This window comes from Hirundo rustica, chromosome 25 (genome assembly GCF_015227805.2).
Source record: "Hirundo rustica isolate bHirRus1 chromosome 25, bHirRus1.pri.v3, whole genome shotgun sequence".
In the NCBI taxonomy this organism is placed as follows: Eukaryota; Metazoa; Chordata; class Aves; order Passeriformes; family Hirundinidae; genus Hirundo; species Hirundo rustica.
In genome coordinates this window covers 216,961-235,253 of record NC_053474.1, presented here as the reverse complement: position 1 = coordinate 235,253, position 18,293 = coordinate 216,961, and the positions used below count along the sequence as shown (strand labels likewise).

At 60.7% G+C, this 18,293-nt stretch overlaps 2 protein-coding genes across 2 annotated transcripts; both read left to right on the top strand.

Annotated features, from left to right (window-relative positions):
* The first annotated feature begins 642 nt into the window (after positions 1 to 642).
* HPCAL4 (hippocalcin like 4) lies at positions 643 to 4,186 on the top strand. Its single transcript, XM_040086170.2, has 4 exons — positions 643 to 684; positions 2,258 to 2,427; positions 2,547 to 2,762; positions 3,005 to 4,186. The coding sequence occupies exons 2-4, from the start codon at positions 2,266 to 2,268 to the stop codon at positions 3,200 to 3,202; spliced, it is 576 nt and encodes a 191-aa protein (XP_039942104.1). The 5' UTR covers positions 643 to 684; positions 2,258 to 2,265; the 3' UTR covers positions 3,203 to 4,186.
* A 1,954-nt stretch (positions 4,187 to 6,140) lies between these two features.
* On the top strand, positions 6,141 to 16,744 carry NT5C1A (5'-nucleotidase, cytosolic IA). Its single transcript, XM_040086365.2, has 6 exons — positions 6,141 to 6,274; positions 11,611 to 11,778; positions 12,584 to 12,713; positions 12,973 to 13,095; positions 13,527 to 13,711; positions 13,919 to 16,744. Exons 1-6 carry the CDS (start codon positions 6,179 to 6,181, stop codon positions 14,285 to 14,287), a joined length of 1,071 nt encoding a protein of 356 aa, XP_039942299.1. The 5' UTR covers positions 6,141 to 6,178; the 3' UTR covers positions 14,288 to 16,744.
* The last annotated feature ends 1,549 nt before the right edge of the window (positions 16,745 to 18,293 follow it).

The following is an 18,293-nucleotide window of genomic DNA, read 5'->3' as shown; positions in this document are numbered from 1 at the left end:
CGCCCCTGCAGCAAGGGCGGGCGCAGCCGAGGGCAGGCGCCCTGGGCAAGGGCTGAGCGCCCCATGGCACCCCACAGCCCCACTGGGATGGGGACGGGATGGGGAGGGGCCCTGGCTGGCCAGAGATTTCATCCAGGCCCCGCGGCCACCGGGCACGGAGGGGCAGCTGCGCACGGGCCCTGGTGGCACCGGGATCACAGCAGGATGCCAAGGGCACCGGGAAAAGCGCTCGGCGATCTCCATGGAAACATTTCGCGTTTGGTCCCGGACATCAAAGTGTTTTTCTCGTCCCTCTCTCCTCTGTGCTTCAGCTGTGCCTCAGCCAAGCCACCGGCGTGTCCCAGTGTCCCCAGTGCAGGCCGCGAGGAGCCGCCATCCCGGGATCCCCCTGCCGCCATCCCCCCGCATCCCGGTCCCATTTCCCCTCCCAGCATCCCAGTACCCCCCAGTACCCCACCGCGACCCCCACCCCGCGGCCCCTCCCGCTCGATTGACAGCGCTCCCAGCCAATGGACGAGCGTCGCCGCCGGGGGGGCGGCGGGCCCGCGGCTACAAGAGGGGCGGGAGCGGCGGGGGCTGAGCGGGCGGCTGGACCGCGGCCCCTCCGGTACCGGCACCGGCACCGGCTCCGCGCCCCGCCCCGCCCGGCCCCGCCGAGCCGCCGCCTGCCCGCGCCGCGCACAGGTAAGGGCCGTCGGGGCTGGAGCCGCGCCCACCCCGGGACCCGGCTCCCCCGGCGCGGAGCCGCCGTCGGGGCAGCTGCCGGGAGCCGCTTCCAGCGGGGCTCGGGGCCGGTGGCCCGGAGCTGTCCCAGAGTGCGGGGGGCAGAGCATCCCCGAGCCCCGTCCCTGCGCCCTGGGGTGCCATCCGGGGGTGCTGGGGTGCTCTGAGCCGCCCGGGGTGCAGCCCTGGCGGGGATGCCCGTAGTGCCGCCGCTCTGTCCGGTTTTGGGACCAGCAGCCGCTGATCGATTGGTGCTTTGGGCTGAGCGTGTGGGGCTCTCCTGGGCGCTGTTCCCTGCCCTGGCACGGCTGGGCACTGCTTGGAAAAGGGAATCAAGGGCTGGGGACCACAGGATGCTGTCCCGGCCGCTTTGGGGGCTGAGCTGCGGCAAGGGGGCTGCATCCTCCTGCCAGGGCGGCTGTGGGAGAGGTGGGAGCATTGGATCGTGGCAGGTGTGCCCATGTAGAGTGCTTGGCATGGTTTATAATCAATGACAGCAATTCAGAACCGGACCGCGGTGCTGGGGGGGCTCGTGGAGCCGAGCTGGGGTCGCTGGGGGAGCCTTGGGTGGGTGTCCCTGCCGTGGGTGTCCGGACGTTCCCGGGGCTCCGGCTGCCGAGGGCTGGTGGGTTTGGTGCTGCCACGGCAGACGGTGACAGATGCTGGTGGGATGATGGGGCAGGAAGGAGCCGCAGCCTGTGGGATTCACCGGGAGCGCGGCTGGCTGGGGGCACGAGGAACCCCACATCGCCCGTCCCAGGGTCCCCCCGCGTGCCCACACGGCCAGGACATCGGATCCCGGAGAGGAGAGGGCGCTTGGTTGGGCTCCAGGTGAACTTCTCAACTTCATGGAGACAGAAGCTCCAGGAGCTCCCGGAGAACCATCTGCTGCTCTGGCTGAGCGGCGCCGCAGCCAAGGCTGCGTGGGAGCGGGCACGGCGCGTATCGGAGCGGCTCCGCTTGCTGCCCACACAGCCAGGGCCTTGCCAGGGCTCCCTGCTGCTGGCAGCGCCCTGGCCAGAGCCCGTCCCCACCAAGGGCTGGCCAGGAGCATCGCTGGATGCTGCTGGGCCGATGGAGCCAGGGAGGTTTTCCTGTGCCCCAGTGGCGGATTCTTCATTGTCCCATCCTTAGAGAAGGTCTGGTGAACGGTGCTCCTGCCCATGGCAGTGTGGCTGGAACCAAATGGTCTTTGAGGTCCTTTCCAACCCAAACCATCCTCAGATTCTATGATCATGCTCTGGCAAAGGCAATGGGAAGAGTTCTGAATTTTCGAGTGTTTTGCTGCAGCCCAGCATGATCCCAGGGGATGGGATGATGCTGCCCTGCTGGGCGGCCCCAGCGCCAGCTCCCGGACATCTCCAGCAGCAAAGGCCACGTTTCCAGCACCACGGCTGCTGTCCTGCATGGACACCCATCAGCCAGGTGGATCAGCTCCACAGGAGAAGAGAGATGTGGGATCAGCCAGCGGCCGGGTGGAGGAGGGCCTGGGAGGATCATCCCTCTCCAGCCTGGTGTGGATTTTCCTTCCCAGGGGCAGCCATGGGCAAGCACAGCAGCAAGCTGGCGCCGGAGATGCTGGATGACCTGGTGAGGAGCACGGAGTTCAGCGAGCAGGAGCTGAAGCAGTGGTACAAGGGCTTCCTCAAGGACTGCCCCACCGGCATCCTCAACCTGGAGGAGTTCCAGCAGCTCTACATCAAGGTGGGCTCCAGCTGGGGCTCTGAGTGCTGCCTGGAGGGCCGGAGCACCTCTGGAGCACCTCTGGAGCAGCCTCCACATCGAGTTCTCCCTCCTCATTTCCTCTCCTCTCCTTCCCGCAGTTTTTCCCCTATGGAGACGCCTCCAAGTTTGCCCAGCACGCTTTCCGCACCTTCGACAAGAACGGGGACGGCACCATCGACTTCAGGGAGTTCATCTGTGCCCTGTCTGTCACCTCCAGGGGCACCTTTGAGCAGAAACTCAACTGGGCCTTCGAGATGTACGACCTGGACGGGGACGGGAAGATCACGCGCCTGGAGATGCTGGAGATCATTGAGGTACCGGTGCTTCAAACCAGCAGGGATTGTTTGCTTTTTCCAGGCTTTCTGTAGACATTGGGTCCCTTTTAGCACTAAAGAATGGGTTTTCCTACCCAGAGCTGTGTCTGAGAGGTGCTTGATGTGGATCTGATGGAAATGGGTGCCAGCAGAGCAGCAGCCCTGTCCCTGTCCCCTGCCGTGTCCTGGGATCTTGTGTCCTTCCCTCCCTCCCTCTCATTCCCACTCTCATCCTTCTCCAGGCCATTTACAAGATGGTGGGGACTGTGATCATGATGAGGATGAACCAGGACGGGCTGACGCCCCAGCAGCGAGTGGACAAGATCTTCACAAAGATGGACAAGGACAAGGACGACCAGATCTCCCTGGAGGAGTTCAAGGAGGCCGCCAAGAGCGACCCCTCCATCGTCCTGCTCCTGCAGTGTGACATGCAAAAATAGAGCCCTGGGACTCGGGGCTGGACTGGCTGCAGCCAAACTCTGCGCCCTGTGATGGTTTTGATCCCCACTTTTCCCCCATTTGGCCCCAGGCAGGAGCCACATTCCATCCCTCCCTCCCAGGGCAGAGTCCTCAGCCTCTCCCACCCCGGAGCTGCACGCCCTGCAGCCACTGGTGTTTCCTGGCCGACCAGGGCCAACTGTTCCCACATCCCTGTTGCTTTCTTCCTGCTTTGCCCCACTGCTCCACCTGGCCCATTCCCTGATCCTAACTGAGACCAGCTCTGTCCCCTTTCTGCTGTTTCTCCCCCACTTCATGGCTTGTGATGTCTCCAGGGAGGCTGAAAAGTCCCAAGTCCCTCTCCTGGTTCCTCCTTCGCTGGCAATTCCCTGGAAAGCTGCCTGGAGAAGCCAGGGCAGGCTCTTGCACCAGCTTTAGCTCTTCCACCTCTGGTTTTCCTGCTGGGAACAGCCAGGGTTGGTCAGGACACTTTAGTGGAGAACAGAAGTGTCCAAAGCCAGCCCTGGCTGTGGCCAGTGTCCCACCCCAGGAGCTGCCTTCCATCCCATCAGGTGGGTGACGTCCACAGCTGCCCTGGCTGCTCTGTGGCTTTTCTGACCTTCCTGGATATTGAGGCGACGCCTTCGGTCCCAAACCGGGGTGGGGCTCAGGAGTGTGGGTGCAAGGCAGGTCCTGGTGCTGCTCCTGGGGCTGTGGCACCGCTGCGGGGCCGGCTGCGTGCTGCATGGGGGCTCTGGGGTGGCCTGGATGGCTCCCGTACCCGCTGAGCCTCTGGCAAAGCTCTGAGGCCACGAGAAACAAATCTGTCTCCTTCCTCCCCGTCTCAGCCTGCCGCATCCCCTCCTGTCCCAGGCTGGTGTTTAGTCTGCACGTTGTGGTGTTGATGGCTGTGGTGTCTTAGGAGATGGTGAGGTCCTTACCTATTTTTTTAATGGAAAAATAAACTGTCCCCTGTGTGTGGTGTCCCCCTCCGTTTGGTTTATTGGGGGCAGCTGACCGGGGACATTGAGGTGACAACACTGCACTTCTGAGAATATTTTAGGGGTCTCACCTGAGCCCTGTGACACCCCAAGGTGGGGAGAAACCCCTGGGGGACAGCAAGGTGGGGCCGGAAGTGGAAACCCTTCAGTTTCCACTGAAGTGGGTGGAAGTGAAACCCTTCAGTCGTGCAGGCAGCTCTGGGGAAGAGAATGTCACTTTTGGGGTGGGGAGGCCCAGACCCCAAACCTCCCTGGAAATGGGTTTCATTTATCAACCAGGAGCTGGCCCCTGGCCGTGCCCTTCCCGCAGGGTGGTGGCTTTGTCCTGGGCTCCATCTGGGACCTGCTCTCAGTGCATCTTTGTCCTCCTTTTCTCCACCCCCATCTCCCCCGCACAGATTTTCCTCTGGCCTTTCTTCTCCCTCAGCAGCCTGCACAGACAGTGACTGTTGCTAAGGAGCTCTCACCAAATTTTAATCGTCCTCTGTAACCAATCCGGCAGAGCTGGCTCCTGGGCAGCAGCGCTGGCTCCAGCTCCCCCCATCCCACCTGGATCCCGCAATTCCCCAGCCCTCGCTGTGTCCTGCAGCAGCCAGCCCCGGAGCACGCCGATGGGAGGGTGCCAAAACCACGGCAGGGCGTGTATTTTTAGGAGTGCGGCTGATGGGAGAGCTCTGCACCTCGGCTTCGGCCGCTGCGCTTTCCAGGAGCGCGCTGTGAGTTTGCAGCTCAGCCGCGCCTGGGAAAGGGGGACCGGGGCACGTTGTCCCACCCTGTGGGAGCTGGGGCTGTGCCAGGGCTGCTGCCTGAAAGGGCAGCGGCTCAAAAGCTCAAGAGAGAGCTCCAAGAATAGCCTGGTGATCCCGGGGCCCTCCAGGCTCCTGCTTCCCCGGGGGCCATCCCAAAGGAAGCTCAGGTGTTTCCCAGCAGGGAGCTGCAAAGGCCCTGGGGAAAAGAAGTCTGTGAGGCTGACAGGATGTTGAATCCCCAAAGGGTTTGGGATTGCTGGAGCCAGCTCTGCTCACCAGCACACGGCTTCCCCTGGCTCTGCTCTGCTGGCTGCACCTCGGTGCTGCTGGGGCGGTGTTGGGTTGGTCCCACGGACGGGGGCACGGGGGTCCCCGAGGCTGTTGTCTGGGAGGGATTTTCTTTAGCTGGAGCACAGGGATCTGGGTAAAACCCTGTTCTGTGACCTCCCGCCAGGAGCTGCCCTGTTCCAGGTGAGATCCTTCATCCCTTGCCCCTTCCTGGCTCTTGGGTTTTGCTCTCTGGGATGCACCCCCAGCTCTCCAAGGGCTTCTGGGGGCTCTGCCGGTCGTGGTGGAATTTTTAACCTGAGCTGAACGTGCAGCTCTGTGGCTGCTCGCACCGGCACTCGTGGGAGTGGAGAGCCTTAATTAACACCCGTTCCATTAACCAGCGGATGGCACAGGTCACCCTGGCACGGAGCGAGGTCCCACCGCTCCTCTGTCCTCCCCTGCCGCCACCACCCAGGCCGCTCCATCCCCTCCAGCTCCCAGCTCTGGCCACCCTCCTGCCCTTCGCTGTGCTCTCGAGGATGGCCAAACCCCAGAGACCCGCGGCTTGGGACGAGCAGGAGCCGGGGTCCCCCGGCGGTGCCCCATCGCTCCCGCTCCGTGTCCTCCCGGGGCTCTGCTGACGCCACCTTTGTCCCCAGCCCCTTCCCCTCGCTCCCGGGCGCTCGCTGCCCGCGGCGCTGGCTCTGCCCCGGAGCGGGGCTCCCCCCTCGATTCCCCGCAGCTCCCCGGCATCGCCGTGGGGAGCGCGGCGGCGGCCAGGAGCGCTCGGCCCCGAAGAGGTTAATCCGTGTCCCGGTGGACTGAAAGCCCGGAGCTTCATGGGATGCCTTATAAAGCGCGTTCCGCCGGGCCGGCCGCGGCTCCGGGAGCTCCCGGGACGCGCGGAGCCGCGGCCGCGCACGGAGCGGAGCCGCCGGTGCCCCGGAGCCGCCGCGCCATGGAGCCGCCGGGCCCCGCCGGGGCTCCGGGGCGGCCCTGGGACGAAGCCAAGGCTTTCTACGACAACCTCGCCCCCAAGAAGAAGCCCAAATCGGTGAGAGCCCCGCGCGGCGCTCCCTGCACGGGGGGACGCGGCCCCCGCCTGCCCCATCGCCCGCGGGTGCCCCGGCGCTCTCCGGGTACCCCGTCTCCTGCAGGTTCTCCGGGCTCCTCCTGGGTGCCTCATCTTCTTTGCATTCCCCCACGGACCCCCGCGGGTGCCTGTGGCTGCCCCATCTCCTCCAGGCTCTCTGGGGTCCCTCCCGGTGCCCCATTTCTTCCGCGTGTTTTGGGGTCCCCCTGAGTCTCTCCTCCAGGCTCCGTGGGGTCCCCACATGGTGTCTCTGGTGTTGCTTTGACCCCTTGCCTCCACCCAGGTCCTTGGGGATGCCCTGGCTCTCTCCAGGTGCTCCCACTCCTTCGCGGCAGCCCTGCGTTACCCGTGGGGTCTCTCCGGGCCCCCCCGGGCTCCTGCAGGTCCCTGGGGTGCTCCTGGCTCCCTGCTGGGCTCAGGTGTCCTTGCAGAGTGGCCCCATGAGCTGCCGGGGACGGGAGGGGTGGCACTGACAGGGCCGGGGACAGCCCGGAACCGCTGCGGGTGTCACGGGGGTGCAGCTGCCGGTGCCAGGCGCGCCCGCTCCGGGGCGTCCCAGGGAAAGGCTGCGTTACCCGGCGGGGGCTGAGCCTGCCGGGCTAAACACGGGAGCGCCTGGAAGCGCACGGATCCCCGTACGGCAGCGGGAGAGCCGGGCTGGCCCTGCCCCTGCAGCCCCTGCAGCCCCCCGGACACAGCCACAGCCACCCCCGGGGCCGCGGGACCCCCAAAACCTGGGGTCTGGCAGAGGCGCTGCCCACGGCCAGCTGGGGACCCGGTGACAGCTGCCACCTTCCGTGGCAAAGCTCTGCGTGTCCCCTCTCCACGGGGGACACGTCCAAGCCCCCGAGCTTCCCCTGCCGGGACCAGGCTGCCACCCGCGGGCCCGGCCCCGCCGCCGGAGCGCGTTGCTGCCGCCCGTGCCCTTCCCAGAGGAGAGGGACAGCCTGGCCTGGTGGCAGGACGCAGCTGCTTGTCTTTCATGCCATGCTTTGCTGATGGGTGTCAGCCCGGGCTCCTCCTCTCCCTCTCCTCGCAGCCAGCTCGCTGACCACTAACCCATCCCTGCTGTACAACTGGGGAAACTGAGGCACGGGGGCAGCCCCGTGCTTGGCAGCCCGAGATCCGGGCGCTCACATCCCGGAGCTGGGCCGTGCCACCGCTCTCTGTGGGCTGGGGATGATGCCAGGCGCTGCGCCCCTCTTCTGGGGCCGGCCGGGGCCCGTGCTGGGCCGCCCTCACTCCGCCCGGCAGCTGCCAGCCCGTGATGGATGGCTGCAGGGCGCGTTTCCGCAGTATAAATAATGTTCTTGGAAAACTCCAAACCGCCCTGGCCATCGCCCTGAACTTTAATCTGATCCCGAGCAGGGGGCCGGTGGCGCTCCCTCGGGAAATGGGGTTTGGTGTCATCCGTCTGCGCCCTTGGGGGTGCGGGGTCTGTCTGTCTGTCCTGGCCAAACAGGAGCCGGGGAGAGCTGTGGGAGCTGCGAGGTGCCAGGAGGAAGGGGGATTTTGGGAAGCCGTTCCTGGCTGGGGAATGGGTTAATGGGGCATTCCTGCTTTGCAGTGGTGGAAGCTCTTCCCAGGGCTGCTCCAGCTCCTGCCAGGGAGGTCAGGGGTGAGACCTGTCACCCTTCAGCAATGCTGGAAATGTCCCCCAGCCTCTCTGGTGACGCCGGCTGGGGTCAGTGGGAGCTGGTTTTTTGCTGGCTCCCTTCCTTTGCTCGTCCCCTTTGGGACCACCCATCTCACCCGTGTGCCTGATTTTTGGGGTGCTGTTGCTGGAGTGGGGACGATGCTTGGCCCTGGGGCAAACCCCTCCTCTTCCCTTCCTGTGACCAAACCCCACCTCTGAATATTGAATTAATCACAAGTATTTGCTCTTCTGCAGCATCCGGGGGAGTGCCCAGGGCTGCCAGAATTCCTGCAGGACTTTAGGATGGAGTTTGCTCCAGCCCCAGGCAGCCCAAAAGGACCAGGGGGGGCAGAATGGGGTCCCCAGCGTGGCTCCAGCCAGTGGTGGCCTCCAGGGTGGCAGTGGAGCTGCTGGGGTTGGGTGGCACTGTGGGCACCTGTGGCTCTCGTGGCCGGGAGGACACGGTCCCACTGCACATCCCAGGAGCCTGTGGGATTTCCAAATGTCTGCCTCTAATCCTTGGGGGGCTGCTTAGGATTTGCATCTGATTAGAGCAGCGATTTAAAGGCTGCCAGCTGTTGGATCCGCAGGGAGGAAATTGGGCTGTTTGCAGTCACTCCCAAAATACACCTTCACCCCAAAACGGGGGGGTTTGGGCTCTGGGATGGGGTTTGCACTTGATGGAGCTGGAACCTGCTGGAAAGGTCTTTTTACACTTCTGAGGTGGGGTTTGGACCTTGTGGACTTTCTGGAGCTCTGACAACGGCTGGTGCTCCTCTTCAGAGGGCTGGGCCGTGGGGACATGTCCCTGGTTGTCGCTCCTGCTTGGCTGACCCTAGGGATGGACCCAGGACTGGGATGGGACCTTCCCCCACCCTGTTCATGCTCCTCCTGAACCCGTCGTTGATTTCTTGCTCGAGGTTCAGGACGGGGCTGGATCTGACCTTCCCGTGGGAAGGGAGAGGAGCTCACTGTGAATCCCCAGGCAGCAAATTCAGTTGGATTTGGCTGAGCAGAGCCTGGACTTGTGTTGGATGAGCTTTCAGTGACCTTGGCTGACCTTGGATGCTGCTCTGAGGGCAAAACAGAGTTTGTGATTCAGCCCAAACCCTCCAGGGCCGGGCAGCCAGAGCAGGAGGCTGTGGTGGGATGGGGCTGTGGGACCAAACACATCCTAGCCAGGACTGGGACCCCTCCCCTGCACACATTTCCTGTTACACAAGAGTGTTTGCCTTGAAACACCACAATTTCTGGGGAAAGTGGGGTTGGGCGGGTCGTTCGCAGCACTCAGATGGAGGATTTGAGGTGCCGTGGTTGCTGAGGCTTTTTAAAGCTCATTTTTGAACGCTGTAATGACCATCTGCAGCACTAATGGGGACGGAGAGGCATCCAAACAACCCTGAGGAGGGAACGCTTCCAAATGAAACCTCCACTTGAAAGAAATGTCAAAATGCAGATCCCTCCTTGCAGCGCAGAATCGCCTCGTTTTCCAAATGTCAGCATTTCCCAGAGAACAGCAGGGCCCTTCCAGCCCAGCCGGAGCTGGGAGCTGCGCTCGCGCCCGGCTGAGACTTTCCTGCCCCCGAGTGCTCTGAAAGGTGCAAATCTCCCTTGGCAGGATCCGGCAGTGTGAGTGCTCCCGTGGTCCCATTCCCAGAGGCTCCCTGCCCGCAGGCGCCCGCGGCTCCGGCAGCCCACGCTGGGGCACAGTCGGGCCCCGAGCTGAGGGTTATTTTTATTGCTGTGTTTATTGCCTCCTAAATGAACCTCCCGGAGGGCTGGTGCCTTTCAGAGGCGGGGAAGGGACCTTGAGCAGCCGGGGCTGTTGTGCAAGGTGCGGAAGGTGTGTGCCAGCGAGAGAGGGAGATGGAAATTCCCTCTGGGCACCTGGCTTGGCTTGTGGCCCCAAACATCCTCCTCACCCCCGTGAACGCGCCTCGGTGCTGTTACATCTGGGCTGCTGACCTGTTTTCTCTCCTGGGAGTCTCCCTCCAGGGCTGACCCCGGTCCAGGATCAGGGAACAAACACCTGGAAGATTTCTTTGAAGCCGGCACTGCAGGGACTCGGGAGCAGGATGGAGCAGCAGGACTCCAGCTAATGGCCGGATGTCCCAAGACCTTTCAGAGTTATTAATATTTTCAGCTAATAAATGGCCCATGACACCAGAGTTATTAATTAATGAGCTGAAGTGCCAAGGCTTGGCCCGTGACCAGTTAACAGCTGACACTGCGTGGGGACCCGGCCGTGGTTCACTGGTGCTGCTGTCCTGGACCAGCCCTGCCTGTCCTGGGGGTTGTTCCCTCACTTTCCTAAAAGAGTCGCTTCCCAAAGGGATCTGATTCCCTCGAAAATGCTGTAGGAAAGGGATCCCTGTGGCCCCAGTGATCTCAGCCCGAGCTAATCTGGGTCTCGTCCTAATCGCCCGCTGTTTAATCGCTTTGCTGGGGATTTGGGGTATTCTGGGGACGGATGCAGCCTTTGGAGAGGTGCCTGGGACGGACCCGCTGCGGGGCTGGCGCTGGGAATGGCGTGGAGGCTGCCACTGACTCATTCCTGGGTGGGGCCGGGAGCAGGGCGAGCCCAGCCCCGCGGGGAGCGAATCCCGGGGCGGATGGGGCGCCTCGGCCTCGCCAGGCTGCTGCTCCGGGAAAGTTCAGCCCTGGGCAGGGTGGGAGCTTGAACTTTGGAGCACCCGGGTGTGCGGCGCAGCTGGAGGAGGCAGCCTCCACCCCGGGCAGGTGGCATTGCCGGAGGATTACTCATGGATAGCGTGGCACAGAGGATCCTGGAAGTCACGGAGGAGCAGGGGGTGAGGTGTTCCCGCAGTGCTGACTGCCGGGATTTCTCAGAGACCCCCGAGCCCTGTCCTGCTCGCTGGACTCCTCTGTAGGGGACAGGGCTCCCCGTGCCACTGTCCCTCTGCAGGATTTGCTGTCCTGGCAGCCAGGATTTCTCATTGGCCATGGGTAATTAACTTATTTTTGTGCTTGCGAGTGAGTGATGGGGATTAACACTCTCCCTGCCCTGCAAGGGCAGAGGGGGAGGAGGGTGGGGGTCAAGATGAGCTTGACTTTCCCACTGTCCCCTCTGTCCCTGCCGAGTCCCTCTGGAGACGCCTCGCTGGCTTCAGCCGGAGGAGAATTTGGATTTGGGTTTTGGATCGAGCCCTCGAACGTTAATAATAATGACTCATAAATCTTTGCTTGCACCACCTGTTTGTCGTGTTTCCACCCACAATAACCGTATCGAGCGTTTGGAGGAGCTGAGCTGGCACGGGCTGTTTGTCACATCTGGACGGCGTCACGGGATGCGGATCCGGCTCAGCCGCAGAGCGCGGCTCTCTCCTGGCTGGGGGTGGGAAAAGCCACACAAATTCCTTCTGCATCCCAGCGCTTCCTCCTGGGGTCTGCACGGGTCCTGGGAGCCTGTTTGCAGCGGGAGGGCTCGGCAGTGGGATCTGAGGTGTCCCAGATGTGCGGGGACAGAGCATCAGGGCCTCAGCTGTTGAGGCGCTGGGATGCAGCTGGGATGCAGATCAAACAGATCGGATGTTCTCCGATCGTTTTGCAGGTCTCACCCGCCTTCCAGGCGGGCAGTGAAGGGGTGCCAGCCCAGGCTGGGAGCAGGGGCTGCCTCCCTGATTCTCCCCTCTGCCCGCAGCCCAAACCCGAGAACGCCATCACCATCGCCGTGTCCTCGCGGGCGCTGTTCCGCATGGAGGAGGAGCAGAAGATCTACACGGAGCAGGGCGTGGAGGCCTACGTGAAATATCAGCTGGACCACGAGAACGAGCCCTTCCTCCCCGGGGCCGCCTTCCCCTTCGTCAAGGTGAGCAGCCACAGTGCACTGCGGTCCCCAGAAGATTTGGGGAGTGGACAGAGCTCACGTGGGGCCAGGATGGACACGTGCAGCGCGGCAGGAGGGACGGAGCCACGGAGCAAACAGAGGGCAGAGGAAACTCCCAGCAAGTGATGTGCTGCTTCCAGGACTGGATTTTCCATCTTGAGCCCAAGAATTGAACAAATCATCTCCTTGGATCACATTTAAAGTTTCCCTTTAGAGAATTGTCTTTTTTTAATTACGATCGTTATTACAATTTATTTATTTATTCTTGTAAATTGGCTGAGTTTAGCCGTGCTCTCGAGTCGGCCAATTTCTAATCCTGGCGTGTTGAAATGAGGTATTTCAAACTTGAAAAATAATTTCTAACTCCTGTACCAGTTAGTGCAGTTTTGGGTGCTGGAACCTGTTCCCAATGAATGAATTAATCAGCTCTGTGGGGCAAGACTTGTTTCTGATTGCTTGAAAAACACTCATCCGTAACTTGAGCTACTTTATCCTCATTTAATAGCTCCAAACCCTTTGTGTTTGAAATCAGAAGAGTAGCTAGGTGGATTTCCCCCCCAGAATGAATCTGTTTTTCCCCAGCTGGTGTCGGCTTGGCTCGGGGTGTAGTTGAGGTGGGGGTTTTGGTGACCAGGAGTGTTCTGTTGATGGGAAGGGGTGAGGACCACACTCGGGGCTGGGCAGGTTTGTGGGTTTGGTGACCAGGAGTGTTTTTCTGGGTGGGAGTGGGGTCAGGGCCGCGCCTGGGGGCCCGGCTGACGCCCAGCGCCTCTCCCGGGTGCTGCAGGCTCTGGAGGCAGTGAACGCTCAGCTCCGGGAGCTCTACCCCGACAGCGAGGAGCTCTTCGACATCGTCCTCATGACCAACAACCACGCCCAGGTCGGGGTTCGCTTGATCAACAGCATCAACCACTACGGTGAGATGGGGACAAAGCTGCCCTTTGGTGGCTTTTGGGTGGTGTCATTGCTTGGCACCGAGAAAAGGAGATGTTTGCTCCCATTTTTCCCCGCTTGTGCCAGATGTTCTGGGGGCTGAGCAGGAGCTGGCTGGTGGGGAGGGGCTCTGGCTGCTGGCCCTGCTGTAGGGCAGCAGAACCAGAATTAACCCCACTCCTTCCAGAACCAAGGCTGGGTTTGGGGGCAGCCAGGCTCACCCCGGGGTCCCCCTTGCCTCAGATCTGTTCATCGAGAGGTTCTGCATGACGGGAGGGAACAGCCCCATCGGTTACCTCAAGGCCTATCACACCAACCTCTACCTCTCCTCCGACGCTGAGAAAGTGAGTGGGGCCATTGAAGAGGGTGAGTCTGGGGTCCAGCTCAGGGGGGGCAGCGGGGGGAGCCTGGAGCCCTCAGGGGGTTGATCCCAGGAAGGATAACTCCAAAATCCGTGTCCCTAAGCCGACAGGCACTTACGGTTTGCCTTGCCCCATGTCTCTGGTGCTCCAAAGAGCCTCCGGTTTCCATAGAAATGAGCTTTTCCTCCGGCTCCACAGCTCTCCCGAGGCACAGGCGGTGTTTTTTCCTCCTTAGTTCTTGTATGCAAAGGCTGATTTGTCATCTGGGGGTTTGTTTTTGCCGTGGGAGCTCTCGGGGCCGAGCTGCGGGTGCTCCCGGGCGCGTTTTCCTCGCGGCGTTTTGCTCCCAGCCCGTCGTGTTTTCGCTCTGCTCCTCAGCGGCTGAGCCACGAGGACGGATCCCTGGATAACTGCCACCTCTTGCCTCATGCTCAGGGATCGCTGCAGCCACCATCTTCAGCCCCAGCAGGGACCTGGAGGTGTCGGAGAAGCAGCTGCGGGTGGCGTTCGACGGGGACGCCGTGCTCTTCTCGGACGAGTCGGAGCAGATCGTGAAGGCTCACGGGCTGGACATGTTCTTTGAGCACGAGAAGGCTCACGAGAACAAGCCCCTGGCACAGGTAGGGCTGGGCTGAAGGCAGGAGGAGGCCCTGGGAGCGAGGCAGCCCTCGTGGGATGCTGCCGGCTCTGGGATCAAGCCCGAGGTGGGGCAGGGCAGTGGCTGCCGGCCCGGGGAATGGCTTTGGGGTCATTTTTGGGGTGAAGGGGCGGCAGCAGCAAGGCGGCGATTGGAAGGGTGACGGGGAGCTTTCTTCTTGCCCCGCCAGGGCCCCCTGAAGGGCTTCCTGGAGGCGCTGGGGAAGCTGCAGAAGAAGTTCTACTCCAAGGGGCTGAGGCTGGAGTGTCCCATCCGCACGTACCTGGTGACGGCGCGGAGTGCGGCCAGCTCGGGGGCCCGCGCCCTCAAGACCCTGCGCAGCTGGGGGCTGGAGACGGACGAGGCTCTGTTCCTGGCCGGGGCTCCCAAGGGGCCGCTGCTCAGGAAGATCCGGCCCCACATCTTCTTCGACGACCAGATGTTCCACGTGGAGGGCGCGCAGGAGATGGGCGCCGTGGCCGCCCACGTCCCCTACGGCGTGGCCCAGAAGCACAAGAGGCCGGCGCGGGAGGAGCGGCAGAGCCCCAACAGCAAATAGAGGGGCGGGGGCATCCCACGCGGACCCCGTCCCACGGGCCGCGCTCCCCGCTCGCGCAGGGGATGTTTGACCACGGAACGGGAGTTCATCCCCGCCTCGGGGCAGGGAGAGAGGAGGGAACGCTGCCTTGGTGCCTCTCTTCGTCGGGGTGTTGTGGCGTTGTCCCCGTCCCTCGTGGGACCGGAGGCTCCTCTGTGCCAGGAGACGTTTTCCCGGCTCGTCCGTGCGCTCTGCACTCGCTTCGGGCAAAATCCCTGGAGGATGGCTCTGCCCTGTGTGGAACCTGTGTGCCAGGCAGGTTTAACCTATTTATTGAAAACCCCCAGTGACTCCCAAAGCCTTCTTGCTTCCCCGAGCAAATGTTTAGGCTGAACTGTTGAACTGGAAAGTTGGGAGCACCCAAAAACCTTCCAAGCAGCTTTGAAACAAAATTTTGTCCCTTTTAACTGGAATTAAACTGTGATGTTGTTCTTTCACAGTCCCAGCTGCTGCTCCCCAACCACAAAATACTCAATGTTTGTCCCTTAGATTTTGCCAGCTAAAATTGGGGAAAATAGAAACAAATACTTAGCATATTAAAAAAAAAAAAAAAAATCCTGTTTCCTGCTTGGAGCTTTGGGCTGGTGTATTGTTGGCCCAGGTTTTTATATTTGGGTTTCACACTTGCATGATTTAGCACTTTAAACTGATAATCTCAGTGAGCATCCAAAGCCCAGCTTGTCCAGGGGCTGCAGACACATGCCCAGGGCTTGAATTAAGTTAAAAGCAGCCCTGATATATTAGGGACATCATTTGAAGTCCATTTAGGCAAATCTGCAGAGAATTTCAGCCTGGGGATTTCAATTAAAGGATTTTTTTTCTCCCTTTCTAGGCTGAGCCCATATGAGTTGATAATCTTTTTCTCCTCAGCTTCTTAAAACCTCTGGTGTTTCCTAAAATAGACACCTCTGTTAGCGATGCTGCGAGAGAACCAAATCTCTGATTGAAAAACAGGATGGGAAATCAATGGGAGAGAAACCGGTGTGAAAATCACACTGACGTTTCTGCTCAAAGCCCTGTCCCAAAGGAGACACTCGGGAGGAAAATTTAAAGATTATTTCTTCCTTGTGAGTTTTTCTTTTCCTGTATTTTTTTTTTTTCTTTTGCACGACACCCCACGGCGGAGCAGGAAGCATTGTCAATATTATCAGACAGTTTTCTACAAATTCCATGGGCTGAAATTTTCCAAGTTGTGTCTGGCTCTTTCCAGGGAGGTTTCAGCTCAAACAGCGAGGCTGGAGCTGGAGTTATCACCCTTTTGAGGAATATGTAAATAACCAAGCGCTGGGGATGCCTTCAGTGGCTCGGGAGATTTTTCTCATTGCACTAAATCCTGCTCTGGCAGTGAAAAGCAAATTGCACTTTCCCCCCCCCAAAAAAATTCTTTGGCAGACTGTTAACTGTCACATCTGGGTGACAAACACCTCGGAGGAAGGTCTGAAATCCAAACAAACAAATGAAAAATCCTGGGAGAAATGAGTTTCTTTCTGAGTGTCGCATCCACCAGCACTGGGGTTTATAGAAAGGTCTCGTCTTTTTTAATGTGAAGCCAAGATTTTGGGATCTGAACTGGATCTTGGAGACCTTTTTTGGCAGCTGGGAGGGGGAGCACAGCCAGTAAACATTTCCAAGGTGTTTCCTGAAGATGGTGGAAGCCCAGCCAAGGCCGGCTTGTGCAGGGGGAGGATGCTGCGGGAGGAAGGGAATTGTCAGGCAGCCCTGGGGGCCGGGGCCGGGTGCCAGTGGGAGCGGGGACACGGGCTGTGTCCGTGGGATGGGCCAGAGGTGACGCTGCTGTTGGCAGGGCTGGGCTGGCAGGGGGAGATGGATGCCCAGGGAAGCAGTGGGTTGTGGTTTTGGGGCAGAACCCTGGATTTTAGCCGATTCCTGCTGCCTCTCCAGGCGCTGAGGGGCGCAGGGAGCTGGGTGCAAGCTGGGGACAGGGTTTGAGTGACCCTGCTTTGGGTCCTCCTGCTGCCAGGGCAGCCATGGGGCTCCCTGGGAGATGTGGGGCTCAGGAATGGGCCCAGGTGAGCCAGACCTCCCCAAATCCTGCCCGAGCCGGGAGGATTCTCCATTCCCACCGTGGCTGCCCCTTTTGCTTTTATCCACGCGGCTTCCTCTGTTTTTTGGGTTTGTTCTTTTTTTTTGTTTTTTCCCTCCTCCATTACTACAACTGGAAGACCAGGACTTGCTGCTTGTGTGCTTCCCTCGCGTCCCCTCGGGCTGGGGCGCGTCCCTGGGATCATCCTCGGGGATGAGCCCTTCTCCCGCGGGGTCCTGCCTCTCCTGCTGCCCTGGCTGACGCTGGACTTTTCCTGCTGCGTGTTGTTGCCGTGGATTTCACTTCATTGTCCTCCGGTGGGTTTTTTTGCCATGTTAATGGGATCCCTCGGGGTGTTTTTCCGTAAATAAACCGTGTTGGTCCCAGCCCGGCTCCCTCTGTTCCCGCCATCAGTTTTTGGCTGCCCGGTGCAGGGTCGGAGCTCCCTGCCTGGGACCTCCCGGGTTTCATGGTGATGGGGCGGGGGTGACAAGAACGAAAAGGGGGTTTGGGGGTTTAAGGGAATTCAGAAAATGCGATTAAAGCTCCCAGATTTACAACGGGAGACCTGTGGGAGAGGTGGGATTCCAGGGGTGGGATGCGCCGTGATGCAGCCACCTCCCTCTGCTTCGTGAGCGGCTTTTGTGGGGCACCGGGGCTCGTGATGAAGCCCTGGATAAAAATACAGCTCGGCAGGAGACTTTTGTCAACTTGATCTTCTCCCAGCCAACAGGTGGGAGGCAGCAAAAGCTCAGCAGAGGAGATTTATGGCTGCTGAAGCACCGGCTCCATCCGAGCGAGCGGCGACACTGCAGCGCTGGCGCCGGCTCCTCCCCGCCGATGAGGGGAACAGATGGGCTGAGGGGAAGCAGCAAATTCCCCATCCATCACCAAATATAGCCAAGGAATGTCCGTAGGCCCCGGGGCAGCATCCCTGCTATGGGTCCTCATTTAAGGGGTGGATGGCGCTCGGCAGAGCGCTCCCGCTTTGCTGGAATAATTTCCCCAGCCCATCCCCGATCCTGCCGCGTTCTTCCACCAGATGCTTGGAGGGGAAGGGAAAAAAAAACAACAAACAAAATCAAATTCCAGCCCCGATTCCAGCCTGTGATGCACAGGGGAAAGTCCAGGTGTGTCCATCCAGTCCTGGGAGGTCGGGATGCCCGCGGCAAAGCCAAAAGCAGCAAGGACAGCCCCAAGCCCTTGGTTGTGAGGGCTGACGCTGAGATCTGCCAGGGACGGGGGAGGTTTGTGCAGGTGGATTTGGGACGCCTGGCTCGGCTTTGCTGCACGCCTGAGGTTTTGATTCTGCTGCCTTTTTTTCCGGGCTTTTTCCCTTCATCAGGCATGGCAGGGCTTTGCAGGGAGCGTGCTTTGAGATAAAGCCCGTGGAGGAGGAGGAGGCGGAGGCAGAGCTGGTGGGAATTATGCTGCCACTCAGCAATTGTCAGCACAGATGTTCCCGAGGTAATCACGGCCCTGAATAGCAGGAGCTGCTTTTCATGAGGAATCCAGGATTTAACCCCAAGAACTTGTGGGATGTCTTGAGAGAGTGGGACACCCCTGATGAGCATGGCAGGGAGGTCGGGCAGGGAGAACTCCCACTGTCCCAGGCTGCTCCAAGCCCCGTCCAACCTGGCCTTGGACACTTCCTAGGATGGTGAATCCAAAACTGATGGATGATCCAGAGGGAATGGAGGATAACTCCAGCTCCTTAAGGAGGGAAAGCAGAAACTGCTCTGAAGTGCGGTGAAACCCCTGCAGATCCCGGTGTGTGGGAGCCACAAAAACCCAGGTCTGTCCTGTGGCCCAGGTGGGAACTCCTCTGCAGCACGTTTAGTTTTACACCCGGAGCAGGAGCCTGCAGCCATCCCAGGGGGATAAAATGTCAGGGCAGGAGACCTGGTGACAGGGTGACAGAGA